At 45.6% G+C, this 19,360-nt stretch overlaps 3 protein-coding genes across 7 annotated transcripts in view; all 3 read right to left on the reverse strand.

Moving 5' to 3' along the window:
• The window catches only part of SLC20A2 (solute carrier family 20 member 2), a 57,117-nt gene extending 51,524 nt beyond the window's left edge, over window positions 1-5,593 (reverse strand). Inside the window, exon 1 of one of the 5 annotated variants that reach the window (XR_001520997.2) lies at window positions 5,509-5,541. The gene's annotated coding sequence lies outside the window, so the exon portion shown is untranslated. Of the gene's footprint in view, window positions 1-5,508 lie in introns of all 5 variants that reach the window. The other 4 variants (XM_015624647.3, XM_015624649.3, XM_015624644.3 and 1 more) reach the window with 4 other exon arrangements.
• Window positions 5,594-6,212: 619 nt separating this feature from the next.
• On the reverse strand, window positions 6,213-8,911 carry SMIM19 (small integral membrane protein 19). Its single transcript, XM_015624650.2, has 3 exons — window positions 8,505-8,911; window positions 8,284-8,408; window positions 6,213-7,119 (listed from the first exon to the last, which is right to left on the reverse strand). Exons 1-3 carry the CDS (start codon window positions 8,675-8,677, stop codon window positions 7,046-7,048), a joined length of 372 nt encoding a protein of 123 aa, XP_015480136.1. The 5' UTR covers window positions 8,678-8,911; the 3' UTR covers window positions 6,213-7,045.
• Window positions 8,912-14,967: 6,056 nt separating this feature from the next.
• On the reverse strand, window positions 14,968-19,315 carry POMK (protein O-mannose kinase). Its single transcript, XM_015623550.3, has 2 exons — window positions 18,738-19,315; window positions 14,968-18,166 (listed from the first exon to the last, which is right to left on the reverse strand). The coding sequence occupies exons 1-2, from the start codon at window positions 19,023-19,025 to the stop codon at window positions 17,393-17,395; spliced, it is 1,062 nt and encodes a 353-aa protein (XP_015479036.1). The 5' UTR covers window positions 19,026-19,315; the 3' UTR covers window positions 14,968-17,392.
• Between the last annotated feature and the right edge of the window lie 45 nt (window positions 19,316-19,360).

Below are 19,360 nucleotides of genomic sequence, written 5' to 3' on the forward strand. Positions count from 1 at the left end.
GTGATTACGGGCTTGGAACTGGAGAGTTATGGTAAGAGAATACTTCTTTGCCTCAACCAAAATGAAAATTACACCATTTCATCTCTCTTTGGAACAATCTTCAGGCAAGCAAGAGGGTGAGAGAAAAAGCCTGTTCCAGCTTATGGTCCAGAAACAAATGGAGTTCTTTAATGATCAAAATAGCACTAACAGAACTACTAACAGGCATCACTTTGTCAACAGTTACCTCATTACATAATCCAAACACATGCAACATTTTTCTCTATTTGAGTATCAGAGACTGATTAGTCAATAAAGCGGCAGGTCTCCTAATGGCAGTAAAATTGTCCTTTCTTGTATTTCTCAAGGACCTCTCCAAGCTGTTTAATAGTTACAGTGGTCTTAGAAACCCTGTTTCAGAGCAAGGATCTTGACACTTTGTTTCCAAAAGGCCATAAACGCTCTCCTGTTCTTTGGTCTCACATGTGTAAAGAGCTGGCTACAATGCTCTTAGGCAATGCTCAAAGAGTGGTCCAAGCCACAGGGTTCAGAGCACTGCCACACCAGCACCACCAGGACCTCTGATCAGCCAGCAAGTGGTTTGCCTTTGGCATTCCAGAATGTGCTGAGGTTGAAAGGGAAGACAATAATGATACAGAACAACTCTCCCATCAGCAGTGGCAAGAGTAATCTCAGAGGCACAGAGTGCAATGCTTTCACCACTTCAGAGTCATTACTGACTATGAAGTCGAAAAGAAGAGGTATTTTCTGTTTGTCACACACAGAAACAGGCTTTGGGTAGGGAGACTTTTTTAACGGGCTCAACTAAGGTATTTTTGGTTGCTAGAAGGCTCGATCTGTTGTGACAAAATTAGCTTTAAATAAAAGTATAATACAAGCAGTACATACTTTGCCTAAAAAAACCCGCTGGCCACTTACAGATCATGTGAACTCGGTTATTTAGCTGAGCTAAAAACATCAATTATTCCGAGCCTTATCTGACTGTAGATTTGGATCTGTTTAACAACAGCACTGCCACATAACAAAACACATGACAACCCACAGGTCTTTACGAAAGCAAGGAAAAGTTCCTGCAAACAATGGTTGCTGCCATTTAACAATACAGTCACGGAGAAAAGAGGCAAGAGTGAAAAACCTGCACCTCCGCCTCTATCCTTCCGACCTTTCTCTGAAAAGAAAAAGCAACTCTTCCTCTTCTGTCAGTCCACCCTTCCTTCCACATTACAGCAGAAAGAAATGGGTTGCCTTCAACTATCACTCCCTGATGTCCACCAACCAAAGCTATGGAAGATGATAACCTTACTTTTTCCCCCCCTGCAAGGTTTTCACCACCCAGTAACAGTTCTGCTCTCTTCTTTCAACCAGTGTCACAGAACCTGGCTCTATACTGCTTATCACCATGATCCAAGCAACAACAAAATAGTCATTCAAACATATCTAGTGCTCAGTGCTGGGTAAAGTTCACAGCAGCTGTTCGAGTCCCAGAAAGACATCTGAGAGAAGCGCCATAAATAACGACATCACATGGAGTCTCCCATTGCACAACCCACATACATCTTTCCTGCTCAGGAATTTACGCCTCGCACCCTACCTTGTCAGTCAAGAGCATATTACAAACCATGTTTCCAAGATGATCCAGAGGATATTTTAGAAAGTAATACAGCCTTCCTTTGGCTGAGTCTTTTCAAAATACCTGTTCTACTCCATTATGAAAATGACAGATGTTGCTATTATCTTAACAAAACCACAGTCTTTCTCAGGAGCAAGCTGTAGATCCACATGTGCATTTTATACATCATGGATGTCCAAAACCAGTTCCACCAAATCTGACAGCCTGGCAGAAACTGAATGGGACTACTCCTTCACAGACTCGGGATCTATGTTCTTCATCAGATAAGCAAACGGAAAGTATTTTTTCAGACTACAGTTTCAGTAAATCCCAAATTTGAACAGCCCCTTTGCAAGATTAATTGATTTTACTTCTAGATTAAAATTAAACCAAATTATCTTAAAATACCTCATTCCTAGGCATCTGCAAGGAGAGAAACACTTTCCAAAGCAGTACCTAGATATAATTGAGAAAGAAGATATACAGCTATTTTATAAAAATTAAATTTTTTTTCCTGGAGTTTTGCCACAGATTGCCTTTGAGGGCTTGGTTCAGAAATTTCAGTTTATTGTTTTTCATATTGAGGACTAATTCCTTTTAGCAATTCTGTTAATCTTGGAGTTTGAAGTTATTTTTATTAAAGTAACGCCCAGAGTTTAGATATTCCATAAAAAGATCAGGAATTATTTTTATTAAAGTAACACCCAAAGCTTAGACATTCCTTGCAAAAATAAGGCAAAGCACCTTCATTCTTAAAAAGGTTCTTAGTCTTTTCAATGCAAACACAGATTTCACAGAGACATCTGAGCACTCCGAAGTTTTATCAGCCATTTTTTATCAGAGACTTGGGGGAAACGTAATTAAGGCAGGATTTTTCTGCCTAAAAAAAACACGAGCTTTTTGCTCCTAGCAGTACGTGTGGTATTTTTTCCCCCCCTCTCTTCTTGCCTTCTGTTACAGAAAAAGTAGTACTGATTTCCACTCCCTGATGTCAGATTTCTCATGAGACATTTGTGCTGGCTCTGGGCTCTTCTGCCAGCAGTAAGTACCTCTGGTCATCCTCCGTATCTCTCCCTCAGCCAGCAGGGAGTCCCCTCGACCCAGGCAATGCCAATTTCTGGTGGAGCTTGTTAGACTACAAAAAAACTGGATCATAGCCCTCAACTCTTATGCCGCAACAGATGCAGGGCTGCAAAGTGAAGGATCTTACCTCCATTCTCGAGGGCCTGAGGCACTGAAACCTTCTGCTCTTCAGCAGCAGCTCTGTCTCAAGGACAAGATCCAGTGCTGCCTTTTGTTTGAGTGACTAGGTTAATAAACAACACCCAGGTTCCTTACCATGACTAAAACACAGTTTAAGTGCTTGGACTTGAAAGGGAACGCCTTTTGATCACTACTTCTGATCTGGAGCATAAGCAACCATGACTGAAGACTCCACTTTGTCAGCAAGCCTCCTCCAACTGCTCTTGCTCTTTAGGCATAACAGGCCAAAGACATCACGGATTTAATGACACGTTTTCTAACAATGTGCTGCTTCCCTGTTGAAGAAGGCACACAATGACAATTTTCAATTTCTTTAATGCAGAAATTAGGGCTGGGGCAAAATCTTTTCAATTCCTCCGAAAGAGATGTTAAGTTTCAACATCCCCACCTTTCTTCCTGCAGCGTGTATAATTTCAGCTTGCTCAATAGCAGCGGCACTCCTGAGTTCAGGAGGACTTTAAAAGGAGCGATTAAGCTCACGGAAGTAAGCTAACATGAATAAACTGCCCAGGCAACAGGAAAACATTCCAGAGCCCTGTGCTGTCACCAGGCTTTTGGCCAATGCTGCTTAATCATATATGCAAAACATAAATTATGAAAAGATTCATCACTGGTTAAAATACTCTCAATAATTTTGCATTGCACTGAAGAAGCTTCCCTGCAAATTGTCCTCAGACAAAAGCACTGGGATGTTCTGCCCATTTTCAGAGCCTCTACCGCCATCAGCAGTACCTAGTGGTACAGCAAAGGCTTCCTCTGTGGGTCTTCTCAATGAATCAGGTAATTTTAGAAGGGAAGTTTGAGAGCAAGACTCAGCATCGCTCTGCTGAAATTCCTAAATCCTATGGCTGGCTATAAGGCATCAGGGCAGCTGCTGCAGGATATGTTCTCATCTGGGCTCAGCCTGCACATACCAGTTCATACTATCTGGGTATGTAACACTGGACTGAAATTCAAAGTGCTCGTGGCACAGGGAAGGATATTTTCACTACAAGGCACTCAGAGTTTACGACGTCTCCTTTAAACACAGACATACTCATAGCTTAAATATTTAAGAGCCTCTTGAGCCTTGTCACAGAATTTATAAAGCTCTATCCAAAAACCTTTGATCTTCTGTGCAGTGCTGAGTAAAAAACCTAGTCAGCCACATTTTGGGTTATGAGGAGAGAGATGACTTTTCCACCACTTAACAGAAGATTATAGTTTTCACATAAGATTATACAGTCATGGTTGTAATGCCATCTGAAGACTGCATTTACAAAGATATGACGTTCAGCAGCTCACATGGAGACAACAGTGGTCAGATTCTCAAAAATCTTTGGAGCTATAATTGAGAGCCACTTGTTAAAGATTTTCTTCAGTATCTTACAGATGTAAAGTTTTAACTACTTAGAAAGCCTTCCCTCACATGCTTCTTGTGATCAGACAGCATTAAATCTACACATCATAATAGCTTTTTAAACAGTATTGGGTAATCTAGAAACAGTTCCCCCTGTACAGCATTCTCAAAAATAAACGTAACTGAAGATAACTCTGGCCCAATTTTTGTTAGGTCATAAACTTTCCCCATCCAAGACATCCAAAATCCAGCATGAACAAAGTTCATCCCTACGCGTGCCTATAAGCCTGACTACTAAAAATGGATGAAAAAAAAAAAATCTATTGTCCCTCTACCCTATCTGCCGTTGCTTTTAGAATCATTAATTATCAGGTAAAAATCAGTGCAGACTTTTGAGGTAAAATTTCAAAAGCTGACTGCACCTTCTGTCCCAACATACACTGTACGTCTGAAAACATAAAGCCCTCTGCAGAACAGGGTATGGCTTCACTGGGACAGAACTTCCATGGCTGCACTTGCCGGGAAAACAAACCACGACCTGCCTGCCCTTCAGTCATGGCTCAAGCAGCATCCTTTGAACACCCTAGCAGATGCAAAGGGCACGGGCCCTGGAGAACTTTTTGCTTTTGTTACTTCTCCTTACAAGCTTTTCGTTCTGTACAGGTAAGTTTGAGATGCTCGTGGCACTGCCCCAGGTCCATGAATACAAACGAAGCCGCACGCTGTTCCAGAATTCTAAGCCTTTCACGGGGCTTTCAGCTGAGCTGAGAGGCAAACCGAGACATTATTATCTGCAGCCCGAAAGCCGGCTGTGCGGGGTAAGCGGCAGGGCTCGGGTTCATTGTGCCATGCTGCTCCATAGAAGCGAGCGGAGCCGCACCGGGCGGCTGCGGCGGGCAGCGGCGCCGGCCGAGATGCGCCATAGGAAAGGCTCCGTTCCCTGCCTGCCCGCCCGGGTGGGCAGGGCCGGTGGGAAGGAAGGAGGGCTCAGCTTCCCGGACAGCCACGAGCCCCCGAGCCGGCACATCGCTGCGGCGCCCGCGGCGCGAACCCGGCCACGGCACACGCGGGGAGCGCTCCCGCGGGGAACGGAGCGGAGATCCCGCCCGGCCCGGCGGCGGCACGCAGCCCTCCCGCAGGAATGCAGCCGGACCCGGAGACCCCTTCCCCGCCCCCGACCGCGCTTTCTCCTCGAGCGGCCCCTTCCCGCCTCGCCACGGCCCCCGGCGAGGCGCCCCCTCCCCTCCCCTCGGCGCGGACGGGGCGCGGGGGGCGGCGGCGGCGCGGCCCCACTCACCGCCCGGCGGGCGCCTCCGGCCTCCGAGCAGCAGCGGCGGCACTACCGGCGGCGGCGGCGGCAGCAGCGGGAGCCGGCGCGTCCCGGAGACGGAAGCGCGGGAGGAAGTGAGGTCGCGCCAAGGGGAAACGGCGCCGTTTCCGGGGGATGGAGAGGGATGCGGTCCGCGGGTTTCCTCAGCGCCCGGGGAGCTCTGCCGGGCGTGGATCTCCGTTTAAACCCCGCCGAGTGACGGGGACGCGCTGCGGAGCGGGGTCATCACACGGGCAGAGTAACGCGGGGAGGACACGGCACCGGCAGCCCCGTGGCCGCCAGCCCTCAGCCCCGCGGAGTGACCCCGCTGTGTTCCGAGGTGACACGCAAGGAAGCTGTCACAGGGGGCCACCCTTCACCCAAAGGAGCCTTTTCATGGGCAAACCCACTGAGCCTTCTGCCACTGTCAGTTCGGCCCAGGTCACGTTTTACAGTCCCTACAGACACTGAAGTACAGATAATTTCAATATAGTAAAATTTGGTACTCGAAGCAAAGTTTCTTAATATCCAATTGTAACCGCAGTGGTGGTCACCACTGCTCCAAGACTTAATATATTTCAGCACAGAATAGGTGAAAACCTATCTGGATGTAAACTCCCAGCACTGTGCTGTTTGTTCATCACTTGGCCAACTCAACCTGTGTAACCTTAAGAATTACACCATGATACGTCTTCAAGTAGTTTTCACGATGAGATGCTTTTATTAAAAAGTAATTTCTGCAGATTCCTTTCAATTAACTGATTTTGAGATTTACCTAGAAAGAGTAACTGCAGTGTGAAGTCTTTTCTGGATAAGCTGTGATGTGCTTATACAGATTTTTACAGACAGACACATTCTTTACAGCAAATTGACTAAATTAAGCCAACCACCTTTGCTATTAGAGTAGTGGCTTTAAGTGTCTTCTAGACATATAGTTCACTGTGTACTTCTCAAAGTTTCCCCAGGAAAGGTTCACAGTATTGCATACACAACTCCCAAATAAACAGAGAGCAGAACTTTTCTGCACTACCACCAGCGACACTCTGGGCTCTCAAAGCCGTTCACCTTCACCAGGCAGTACGGCCACAGTACCTTCATTCACACTTACTGACTGTATTCAGCAAATTCAACAATTCATGATCAAGGAACACAAGAGTTTCCAGGCAGATAGGTACTGCCTTGCTTTCTCTAGGATGCTGTTGCCAGAGAAGGTAGGAGCTGATTTCCAAGGTTCTAGCAGAGAGAAATTCAGACATTCCTAAGACTGCACTTCCCCACCCTCAGGTTCTTCTGAGCAGGTCTGCCCTGTGCTGGATACTTTAATGCTCAATGTTCCAGTGCGCATTCGTTTTACCTCACGAGGGCTCAGAGAAAAGCTACTAAGAACAAAGTTTTAGGGACAGTCCCCCTCCTTTCCTCCTTGCCTTCAGCTATGTCTCAATTAAAAAGCATTGAAAATAGCTCCACATTGACTCTTAAAATCAGCACTGGATATTTGTCCTGAGTTCCTACAGAACTGTGGGCTTCATTCCACTGAGAGCTGTACGCTTTCAGTCTGTTTTGGCGGCTGCTGCTGCTGCTGCTGTTCATACTTCCTTGCTGTAAAAAAGAAACACCAATCAACACCGATTATACAATTTATTACATATTATCATTACTATTATTATTGTATGTATACATGCATGTATATATGCATACATACATGTCTATATATGTATACATACATGTTTATGTATGTGTTTGTATAACAGCAATCAAGAAACAGATGTAATATCAGAGAATATAATTTCAGCCACACAAGGGGAAGTTTCAGTCATCATGTAGAACTTCACCTTTAGAGCGTGGCCTTGTAAATGCTAAAGAGTAGAGTCAGAGCCAAACGATAGTAAATCAATGGCATAGAACCATGATTCCATTCAGGTCCTTTTATTAAAATATAAATAAATAAAATTAAAGGCTATGGTTTCAGAAGATCTATTACAGATGATCTGAACAACTCAATAGTCACAAGGCTGATGTCCGCATTTCTCATCTCCTCCACAATACAGAAGCCACAAGCTAACAATTACTTTGACTTCAAAATTAATCCAGTTAGCAAGGCAAAAGGGAGATCAAAGAGTTGTGCGCAGTGCTACAAACACCATCAGCAAATGCCAGCATTCCACCATAGGAAGAACATCCAATTTTGTTCCTACAGAATGCAATGGCCTGGTGTAAGAATCTTTACGTCAAGTCTTTGCGTTTAAAGGGTGGTTTCAGACCGCAAAGGGTTGTTTTTTTTGCCGTATTTCCTATAGGCATGTATGTAGGGCAGATGTGAAGCAAGGTGATCTGAATTGGATCACTGGAATATCACGGGCATGGGGCTCCGTCCTGCCTCCATCCTGACCTTCAGCACTAAGATGGGAGCAGCAACACTTGCTGGTACAGTAAAGTTCTCATTTATTTTCAATTTTTGTGGTTGTCTTACTCATGTTTCCACACTTTTACAGATCCGTCCACGTTTTGAAAACATCCAGACCTTCCCAGCTCTTCCAAAGTATAGCATGGGATTCCTTTTGACATTTGCTTTAGGGTAAAGGCACAGCCGCTCCCTCGCTCCGTACCTCCCCTCGCAACTCAGCTCAGCAGCTGCAGAGCCCCTGCTCACATGGTGCCACAGGACCGGGGGCGTTCCCACCGCACAAGGCTCGAGGCCACTCCTTTAGGAACAGCCCCCAGCACCCGCAGGCCCGGGGGAGCCCCGTCTTCCCTCGCACTTACCGATGGAGTACATCTCCAGCTGCTGCCGCAGGCGGATCTTCTTCATGCTGTCGTAGAAGTTGGGCTCGGGCGGCGTCTCGGCGGCCGGGGGCAGGGTGAAGATGCGCATGATCCTCCTCTTGTTCCTGCGAGGAGGAGGAGGGGGGCACGGCGGTGAGAGGTGTCGCCCCTCCACGTGGGGGTCCCGCGGGAGCCCCCGCCCCGCCCGGGCCTCCTCTCACCGCCGCGCATAGACCAGCAGGGCGAGGCTGGCCAGCACCACCAGCAGGTACACGTTGGTGGCCTCGTTCCACGCCTCGTGCACCGAGTAGTCGATGGCGCCGCCGTCGCCCAGCGCCGCCGAGGCGCCGCCGCCGCCCGCCCCGGCGGCCCCCGCCGCCGCCACGGCCGCCATGGGGAGCGCGGCCGGCAGGGGCGGCCCGCGGCCCCGGGAAGTGACGTCAGGCGGAGCCGGGCGCCATGGCGGGGGGGCCCTGAGGGGCGCCGGCGGTGGTGACAGTAATTGGTGCTGGCAGTGAAGTGTGCCGGGGAGCGTCAGGGTGTAAACATTAATGCCGCTGCTTGCCGAAGTGGACGTACGGGAAAAAGTTTCGATAGTCGGAGTGCCGGATTTGTGGGAGACCACCCGGCACCTGGACTTGTGCAACGCTGAAATAAATCATAGAATCACAGAATCAATGAGTTTGGAAAAGAGCTCTGAGACCATCGAGTCCAATCTGTGACCGAACACCACCTTGTCAACCAGACCATGGCACCAAGTGCCACATCCAGCCTTTCTTTAAACACCTCCGGGAGGGTGACTCCACCACCTCCCTGAGCAGCCCATTCCCATGTCACACCAACTTTTTGTGAAGAAATTCCTTCTAATGTCCAACCTAAACCTACACTGGCACAACTTAAGACCATGTCCTCTTGTCCTGTCACTTGTTACCATGGAGAAGAGGCTGACCCTCACCTGGCTACAAGCTCCTTTCAGGGAGCTGTAGAGAGGATTAGCAATGTCTCTTTCAGGTGTGTAATTACTGGCTTGTTGCACGCTGGGTAAACAAATCCAATTTTTCTGGACTGTCCGTGAGGCCCTGGGATGCCTTCCCACACTTCCATTTCCCCTCCAGCTACCAGGCCCTTGGGGAGAGGACATGCAGAGGGGACAACTTCTCTCCCCGGGAGAAGGGCACCAGAGATACAGCAAGACTTTTGGTTTTGCAGTGCCAGCGTGCAAGGGAAAGGCACAGATGGGTGTGGGGCCAGGAGAAGTGTGAATTCAGCAGCTCTAGGAGCCTGGCAGGCTCCAGTGGAGTCATCTGGCTGGGCTGGTGCTTATGCAGTGGCACTGGAAATATGTGGAATATAGTCCTACAGTGCATGGTGTCAAAAAAAAAAAAAAAAAAAAGAGGTTCAGATTGTCAAGAGCTCTCACTTTTCACATAGGAACTAAATGTGATAGTTTAAATTTGTCAAAATAAAAAGAATGCTTCCTGAAAGATTTTGCGGCTTTTTTTTTTTTTTTTTTTTTTTTTGTGCCAAAATGGGAGTTGCTGGATAGTCAGGTGCTGAAATAACATAGCTTAATTGATGGTCCATATGCTCCTGATGCCAGAAAGCCCAATTCTAGGATTACGCTTTGACAGAGCAAGTATTTCAGCTCAGAACCATGACAAGTTTTCCGAACTGCTTAATGAGATGCAGGTAAATTCTGCTGTTCTAACTCAGATAGACACAAACTTTTTCACCCATGCCTGATGTAGAATGCTTGAGCTACATGAGAGGTTAGGTATGCTTTTCATTAAGGCCTTTCTGCTTCTTTCTATCCACTCGTGCCCCTGATACTTCCTTTCACTATAGCTTCCTTCAGATACTAGAACTGCTACAATTTAGACATCAGCGCTATGGTCCAGGTCCCTCTGCTTAGCATGTATTTGGGGTATGTGCTTGTATTCTGGTTCCATCTTCACCCTTTATATGACAACAAAGGGGGAAAACCCAAGTATTTTTAAGGCATGATTTATCCAACCTATGTCAAACATTCAGAATGACACCTCCTGTGCCCGGGAAATGCTCTGATCCCTTACTGAGTGCGAAGAGTCTAGACACCTCATTTGGATGTCACTTACTTTGCAGATGTCTAATCAGCCTGAGGAAACTCTATCCTTTGGGAAGCTGTGTTCTCACTGCAAAATGTTCCAAGTCTTTCTCTTTCCATGGTATGGAACAGATTCATTTTCAGAAGCCTTAGATCAGGACATAAAAGAATATGAGTGAAAATGACAATATAAAAAATAAAAACCTAAGGCACTGGTGTCATGAGAAAAGTTCCTTGCCCCACATGGTGTGGGAAAGGAGGATAGAACAGCAATTAGACATAATTCTAGGTCATTAAATTGGGATGGCACCCATGCACAGAACTGTGGAAACCACTAAGAGAGATTAAAAAAAAGTCACTTATGCAACACGACAAAAGACAGTTAATTAAGCATGGTTTCAGAGGGATTTTAAGCAGTTTCTTGTGAAGTTGAGGCTTTTTGTTTGCTTTTTTAGTATGTTGAACTTTTCTTCTAACAAGCCTGACAAGAAAGCATTACACATCTTTGAAGAAAAGTGGAAAGAACAAATGTAAGTAACTTTGGTGCTCTTTATATTGCATTACTGTCTCTAGACCTCAGCTGAGATCAAGCTCTCTTGTATGAGGAGGAAAGAAACTGTAATTAAGATGTAACTTTTTGTATTAACCCCACAGCTTGCTCTGGACAGGCCGGGAAGGGACTGGGATGCCCCAGGACTCTGCATGCAGCCTCCTGTGCAGAGGAAACCAAGGCCTGAATGCACAAAGCATGACATCAGGTCCTGGGATTTTCTCTGCAGCCTCCAGCACAGAGAAACAGACTACCTCACTCAGCATTGCCCATGCCATTAAATCATTTGATTTAATGAAATGCTTGAATTAAGGCTTTGATTATCCACCCACCCCCAACCTACAAGAGGGGCAGAGACAGTATTTTCTTCTTCAACATACCCCTCTGAATTTAGTAAATGTGAATCAGTGGATAGGACAGAGTCAGACTGAGGAGCACAACAGCTGACGCTGCCCCGAGTGTGACAACCTTGCAAACGTGAGGAAAAGGAATGATCTTCCCCTTACTTGACTGTAGAAATAGGAGTTCTGGGAGTGCAGGCCTTCTGTATGACTTCCTGGAGGAATCTGGTTAAAACAGCAAAGTTGGTTGACTCTTAGGCCTACAGGTTAGCTTGTCTGGTACACTGTTATTTCCTTTTAGAGCTTGGGCTTTTGTTTCAGTCTTAGGCTCCTAAAGCATGTTCAGAATGCAAGCTGCTCTTGAATTTGGTCAGAGCACAGTCAGGCCTTGCAGTTGCAATTTTGTGTGAAAAACTGTGTTACCTGTCCATGCAGGTTATGGAGCATATTTATTTGTGGTTTGGATGAGGTGGGATGAGATAGCTTGGGTATGCTGTTCATGCATGAGGACAGAAGTTGGTTTATATTTTCTTATACAAAAGCTGCATGTAGGGAAAGGACAGTCATTTTGTGCTGTGCCTTTATAGCATCTGACCTATGACCTATGATCCTGGCCTATGACCAAAGCCTGTAGGCACCAAAATAATAATATTTAATAAGAATATAGAGCACTAGTGTAAGCTAAACATGGTTGATGGAGACCCAAGCTTCATGGCTAGATTTTCAACATTTCAACAGGCAGATAAGCCTGGGGGGGTTTCAGTTTGAGTCAGACACAACACCCCTCTCCCGCTCCATCCCAGGAATGAACTCTTAGGGAGAAAAACACTTAAGAACCCAACGAGACTTTGTCCTTTCCACAAAGAAATCCAAAGTGTACTTGATAAAAGTACTCACTTCAGTCTCATGGATTTAACAACAGAATTGCTGAAAAGGGTCTTCCAGCTCTACAGGGAAATAATTCACTTTCCAAAAGTCACTAGCATCCAGCAACTACTCTAGAAATTGGACTGCGAGCTACTGATTGTTACCAGTTTTGAAAATACAGTTACTGCATATCCAAAATGTGAATTCTGGAACAGCAAGCTTGATCTTTTAAAAATTATGGCCAAAGAATCTGTGTCTATGTGTGTGTGTGTGTGTACATATAAATATATAATTTTTAATGCATTTTGAGTTACCCAGAGCTAAACAGAATCAAAAATTGCTGATACATAAATATCACTGTAATGTAAATATATTCACCATTTAATCCTGATAAATACTGGATTGTAGACTTCTATACAGAGACTGATAATTATTTGAAATCATGTGGTCATCTCAAGTATACAGTGCCTCAATTAAAATAAAACCACAAGATCCTTTTCCTTTTTTAAAAGTACCATCTAGCATATAATTTATTTGGTTGGACTCTACAAATATACACATTAGATCACGCTAGAAGAACTTGAGAACCACTTTTTTCTTGTTCCCAGGGTCTCTTGACTGTTGGTAAAATGTTACAGTCATAATGATAGAATCGGTTTACAGTTGCATATTCTGCCAAATAGCTCACAAATTATATTTGGCAAACAACACTGCCTCTGTTTCACAAAGATAATGATCTGATGTTTTGTTTATGTGGCACCAAAGGAAAATATTATTTTAGAGCTTGTGACAGAATTTCAAAAACTTTGTGTGGTATTCTAAACTTCTGATGCATTTACAAGTTACCACTCTATTAAATACAGAGTAACACAGATTTTCAACCAGTCCTTCAAAGAGAAAAAAAAAAAAATCAAACAAATGTTCAATTAAATACATTGTGTCCATTTTATTTCCTCCACATTTACTCAGACCTACACAACAGCTGGTGCAGATATTCATGCACTACTTTTTCTGTCTGATGGTGTCAAACATACAGATGAGTTGCCATATAGGCTGTTCACCCCTACAGGATTTAGTGTTACAGGAGTGCTTTCGGGATGTAGTCTGAAATCCACAGCGCAAAATGGGAAATGCTCCATCAGACTTGACCCCCCAGAAGTGTGCAGCCAGCAGGCAGTTTGGAAAGGAAAACAGCATAACCTTGGCAGTGCTATTCTTTGGATGGCCCCGAGGAGAAAATGAAAGGAGCAGTGGGGAGTTTGAACTGAATCTGGGACTCTGCTCTGAGACAGGTGGTTTCCATTCTGTAACCTGCAGTACAGACCTACCTGGTAAGAGCAAAACTTTAGTGGGGAATCCACTGGGAATTGTTTTGGCAACAGCATTGGGCCAAGGATAGATTGCACCGTACCAGCAGTGGGCCCTGACACAGTTGACATGCACAGCCAGACCGTCAGCAGGCTCAGCTAGCATGCCCTAAGTGTGCTGATCTCCTCCACTGCTAGCACAGCAGTGTCCCAGCAGAGTTCAGTCTGGGAACCAGGTGCTATTTCTTGAGTCTGGGAGACTGCTTCTGCTTTGATTCTTTGTCTAACAGCTGGGTGGGTGGGGGTGGGTGAAATATGCTGCAAGCATGGCAGAGGAGGCATTGCCCAAACAGGAAGGGTCAGGTGGTTACAACTAACATCAGCAAAAGAGTGGCCCTGTCCTCAGAAAGGGGTCAGACCCAGGGCCTTCATCTTGATGATGACAGCAAACTAAAGCCCTGGAATGACAGGGATCTTATCTGCTATGGCAGTGACTACCTAGGGTGGTATTGGGAACCTTCTCTGAAGTTTTCTGAAGGAGATAAGCATCAGTAGCTGTCCTTCTCCTTGTGCGACCTGCATATCTGTGCAGTTTCTTTGACTGGACTTTTGGGATGGAAGAACAGCAATACAATGAGAAACATGGCAATGACCATCCCCAGAGAAGCATCTTTTGTGGGAAAGGACAGGGAATGTGGGACACTTGATCTGAGCTTGAGATAAGAACCAGCAGCTGTTGTTGTGGCAGTGGTCTTAGCAGGGGAGGTCATGCCCACAGGTCTAGAGCTGGCTGGGAAATGGGTAAGCAGAGAGGGACTTGCAGGCTCCCAGCTGTGAACAGGCCTCTTCCTGCCCTCCATCTTTTGATGTTTTCCACTAGACAGATATGAGCTGCTTGTACTAAGGCAGCAAAGTCCCTGAATGTTTATCAAAGGCTGTGATTGGTGGTAAAGACTGAAATGTCCAGAAAAGAGAATTGGAAAGAGGGGAGACTATTGCATGTAGGGCTGTCCTGCCTCTTTTCCCCCTTTCTGAGATGCCTTGCCTCTCTCTTCTCTTTAAGGGAAAAGAAGCTGGAAATGTGGGAAGGACTGGATTCATGCAATCTTGAGATTGAAGAAAGAGCTAGCAGGGAAGAATAGAAAGATGCACAGGGTACAAGCATCTGATTTTACTGAAAGACTGGAAGGAGGTGACACGCAAACTTGGTTTTGGTCTCACCAGGTTGAGATAGAAACAGTTAAGTCCACAAAGACTGTGAGCAAGTAAAAGGGGAAGTGGCATGTGTGGCTAAGAGGTCAGCCCCTTTATCTAGTTGTCTTGTTCCTTCAGACTCACTAAAGTAAACACAAAGAGATGTTTAAGGGGTTTATGGGAGTTTGCTAGGAAAATACCGGCTGCAAGGCCGGATTCTGGCTAGGTCTGGGCTTCAGAGGCAGATGCTAGTAACTAATGCTAAACTGACCTTCATGCTGCCATCTAGTGTTTCGTCACAGAGAGAAACAACATCCCAAAAAAGAAACTGCAGCTCCATAATGCTGTATTCAGAACAAATCAGATTTATTACTGTTGAAAAACAGCACTGAACAACACACAAGCTGAAGGAGAGGGAATGGGAAAGTGACATGGAGAAGCCACTGCTCAGAGTGAATGTTTAGGGACACACCTTTCCTTAAAAAAAATTGTAACTATTTCATCCAGGAACACAGAGGCAAGATAATTATCCCAAACAAGAATTTTTCCTAATATTTTTTACTCTATGAAATTAATATGGCTGTTTGCAAGGTGTAATAGTACACAAAATCCCAGCAGAAGCTTGTCTTAACCAAAAGAGACCAGCACAAAATGTTTGTCAGGTTCTTGTCTGTCCTTGCTACACTCCTAAAAAACCCTCATGGGATTACAGCCATTTTGAAATGATGATTTCCTTTTCAAGTGCACATGATGGCTAACAAAAGGTAACAAATTATTGTGAGGGAAACATGCAAAAGGTTTGGTTCTTGGCCCTTTAGAGACTTGTCCCTGGCTTCAAGGAGCTGTAACAGAAGACTTTTCCAACTGTTGCACATCCTGTATTCATGCTGGAACTGTAAAACTCTAACTCTAATAATAACAAGTCAATAAACAAGAGTTTATGGGCTGGATGATGCATTGACAACCAAGCATTTCTTCTCCCCATGCTTCTTTTAGGCATTTTGATCCAAAGTCCAAAACAAACCCAAATCATCCACAATCACTGCTTATTTTTGGAGACTTTGATTTCCAAGCTTTGTCTCCTGACAACCTGAACAGGAAAGCTGCAAGGAAAGAATGGATAAGTGAAAAATGGCAAAAATCTAATCTAAGAAATCAGACTTCCCAGAGGGAAAGGAAAGATATAATCAGCAGCTTTTAAAGGGCTCCTGGTGGCATTGTATGATATCAGGAATGAATTAACTAACTTGTAGGAAATTTTTCCTATTTATAATAAAATTCTGGATTTTAACATTATGCATATGAAATGACTGCATGATCTCAGTACAGTCAGAATATGGCCGGTTTATGTGAAGAGGAGTAGCAGCACAGAAAAGAACAGAACCAAACTTCAAAAAGGAGCAAAAAGGACAGTGTACTCTGCTTACAAATCACCTCTCAGGTCAAAACATGGAAGTTGTCTCTTAGGCCTTGTAAAGATTTAGTCCACTGAAACAGAAAGTCCTGACAGAAAGTCCTCAAGTGGACGGTGGTGGAATCCATGTTTCTCATTCATATTATTCCTGTTTTTTCTCTAAGAGAGCTACAACCCAGATCCCAGTCCCACCAAACAGAGCCTATTGCTGGATTAAGGCATCATTGTTCTTCCTCTCCAGCTGCTGGTACCAGGCTGTTACATCCATGTAGGTTACCTCAAGCTTTTTCCTAACACACCAAACACAGCTACTTTTTAGCAGCCTTCCACTATGCTTAGTGGACTTTGAATTCAGACCCAATAGAATTGTACGCTCTGAAAACGGGAATTTTCTTTTCCAAAGCTTGTGTTTAATGCTCATTTCTGTGGAAGTCACATTCTCTTTCAGTTCCTTGTAATCCTCCTTTCCATCAAATCATGGTGACACTAAGCAAGAATAAGTGAATGGAAAAATAAGACACACTTAAGCTCTTTCAAAGTGTCCAGCATTTCTGTGGATTACAGAGGAGCAAGAGACTTGCATTTGACAGCTTCACCTCTCAAGAGCCCATCTGAGAATACCATAGGACAAAGGCTTGAAAACCAAGAACCTGTGTCTATAAGCAGACTTTTCAGAATCTGCATCATCATCTTCTTGCTTCCAAAGCGGCCACACACTTGCTGGTGTGGGATACAGGGCCCGCAGAGCAATGGCCATACATCTCCAGGAGCAACATATGCCCCAGCCAGCAGGGAGAGACCAGCACTGCAGTCTGGCAGAGGGCCTCACCAAAATCTGAAGTGAAATGGGGTACTCCTTTCTAAGTGACCACTGCTTTTACTACATGGGAAAGTAGATGAGGGCTTTGTGGATACAACATAGGCCAAAGGCACAGCAATCAGCACAAAGCTTGCTGGGGGCATGCCATGGTCTCTGTTCTCCAGTCCTCTGCCAACAAGTTAAGGTAGACTAATATGTTTCTAGTTGTTTTTCTGTAATGCTTAAGATATTTTTTGTGTAAATGTTGCAAAAGAAAATTTATTATTTCTTATGGAACAAATTTCCCCTGCACCCACACAACTTAATTTCTCTCCTTCATACTCTTCCAATGGTAAATTAAACATGGCAATGGAAAGCCTGCACAGCTCTTGGATTGGGTGGATTTTATTTTATTTTTTTTTAATCAAGAGGTACAAGTCCAGTTGTTCTTTTCTTCTCAGTTTTGGGGACAGAGATTTTGCCCATCAGGCAAGCTACATAAATAGGAAGGACTTCAACCTAAAACATCAGTATGTTGTTTGCCTTGTGATTCACTATAACATTTCTCTAGTACCAGGCATGGCTGCCTCCCGAATAAGCAGAGTCAAAACTTTCCTGTAGGTGTCTAAGACCTCTTGGGCAGTGGGTCGTTCTGCCGGGTCCTTCTTCTTACACGCTGCATGGATGTCAAACAGATGCAGTCGTACAATGTCACTTCCTTCAACATGACCCAAGAAAAAATTGGAGACATCTGGGATTTTCCAGATGTCTGTTTTCTCATCATAGGGAGGCATGAGGTCATCTTCGAATGGCACATCTTCTCCATAGGGCCAACGCTGCTCAGGAGCTACAAACTCACCCCGGAGCTCCCTGTGACCACACTTCACCAGCCTGCCAGCACTCCTGTTCACAAGAGGCAAAGCGTCCAAGTCGTTCACCAGAACGTGAAAGTCACTTGTTAGGAGATACTGGGAGAGAACCTTGTCCAGGTCATTGGAGTCGCACATCACTAAGGTGCCCAGGGGGCTGCTGTGCAGGTACCGAATGACACCCACGTAGTCTATAGCAAGCATCAGCCTGCGATGCCAGGTGTTCATGCCCTTGTACTTGGGAATGTGGAGAGTTTCATTCAGACCTCTCAGTGAACCAAGAGGATGGTATTCGGTGAGGATTGTGAACTGCTGCTCACAGTAGCCAAGCAGACGGACAACATGCTTGCTCTGAAGGGCTTTCAGCATCTTCAGTCCATGGAGAAAGTCCTCCTTCAGCTCTGAGTTGGTGAGCTGTGAAAGGACCACCTTCTTTTCCTTCCACTCAGAAAGGAAGACCTGAGAACACACAAGAAACACATAAAACACATGGAGAGCCTTCTTCTGTGAACTGCTACCATCTGCTGCTGAGCTCTTCCTGTGATTGGTTAGTCACAACTGCAAATTACAGTTGTAATTTAATTACAGCAGGCACACGCCAGGCACAGTCAGCTTTAGGTAGAGACATGTACCTGTCACAGCAAGCCCTTTCTGATGCCAGTTATGTCACGATTTCCGACGTTTTCTTTGTAATGGACAATGCGTATGAATAAAGTTATTCATATGTCATACAGATATATATTCATATGTCATATTCAATAAAGTCACCCAAATAGCCAGTCTTACTCTGCCATGATTGTACCAATCTGTGATTTTGCTTGTGTAGCTGGAAGTCGTTTGGTGCTGGAGAGGTGGCCCAGGTCATGCTCTCGTATCTGCTGTGTTCACCTCAACAGTAGCCCTATGGTCCTGGATGCCTACAGTAATTAGCTGCTGAGTGGATAATCGTAACAGCAGTAGTGCATTAATTACCCAGCAAACTGTGAAAGCTCTTTATCCGGAGGAGAGAAGAAAAGAAATTCAAACTCACCTTTTTCACAGCACCTTCACCAACACACTTGAGTTTCCTGACTTCCCTATTTATGGCCTCACAGGAAAGCCACGGGGAACAATTCTTCAGCGCTCCAAATTTGAAATGCCCAAAAGGGCAGAGGCCAGGGTCCGTTTCGGCACGTCCCAGAGAGCTGTAAAACTTGTTGAGGTACAGGTAGAGAAGGGCATTAAGAAGCAGGACGACCGCAAGCAGTAACGCCAGCGAGATGGGTGGCACCTCTCTGGGAAGAAACTCCCTCCTGACGAAATGCGGTTTCTTTTCCATGGCCGTGCCTTCCGCATCCTCCGTGAAAGACGAAGGCTAAACAGGACCCTCTTCCCAGCCCGGGGATGAACGCCTGTACGGCTTTTTCAGCGCCGTCTGCCCAGCCGTCCCGCAGGCACGGCGCTCCGGAGCCCGCAGCCTGCGACGCGAGGCCACGCGTGACGAGACGCGTTGAAGGCGGCTGCAAGCTCGACGCTCTCCGCGCTGCGCATCCTCCCGTGTTTCCGCGCAGGCGGGCCCGCGCTGCGGGCGGCGCAGACAGGGACGCCTGACCCCGGAAAGCAGCGGGAAGCGCGGGGAGGCGGCGGTGGCGGCGGCCCCGGCGGCGGGACAGG

The sequence above is a fragment of the Parus major genome, chromosome 4, assembly GCF_001522545.3.
Source record: "Parus major isolate Abel chromosome 4, Parus_major1.1, whole genome shotgun sequence".
Classification (NCBI taxonomy): Eukaryota; Metazoa; Chordata; class Aves; order Passeriformes; family Paridae; genus Parus; species Parus major.

What these genes read in the sequence shown, in the direction of transcription:
- POMK (XM_015623550.3), bottom strand. Translation starts at nt 19,025, where the DNA reads ATGGAAAAGAAACCGCATTTCGTCAGGAGGGAGTTTCTTCCCAGAGAG. An exon ending in GTGAAGGTGCTGTGAAAAAG is followed by an intron (nt 18,167 to 18,737) that starts GTGAGTTTGAAT and finishes GTGTGTTCTCAG; the next exon opens with GTCTTCCTTTCTGAGTGGAA.
- SMIM19 (XM_015624650.2), bottom strand. Translation starts at nt 8,677, where the DNA reads ATGGCGGCCGTGGCGGCGGCGGGGGCCGCCGGGGCGGGCGGCGGCGGC. An exon ending in CTGCTGGTCTATGCGCGGCG is followed by an intron (nt 8,409 to 8,504) that starts GTGAGAGGAGGC and finishes TCCTCCTCGCAG; the next exon opens with GAACAAGAGGAGGATCATGC. An exon ending in GCTGGAGATGTACTCCATCG is followed by an intron (nt 7,120 to 8,283) that starts GTAAGTGCGAGG and finishes TCTTTTTTACAG; the next exon opens with CAAGGAAGTATGAACAGCAG.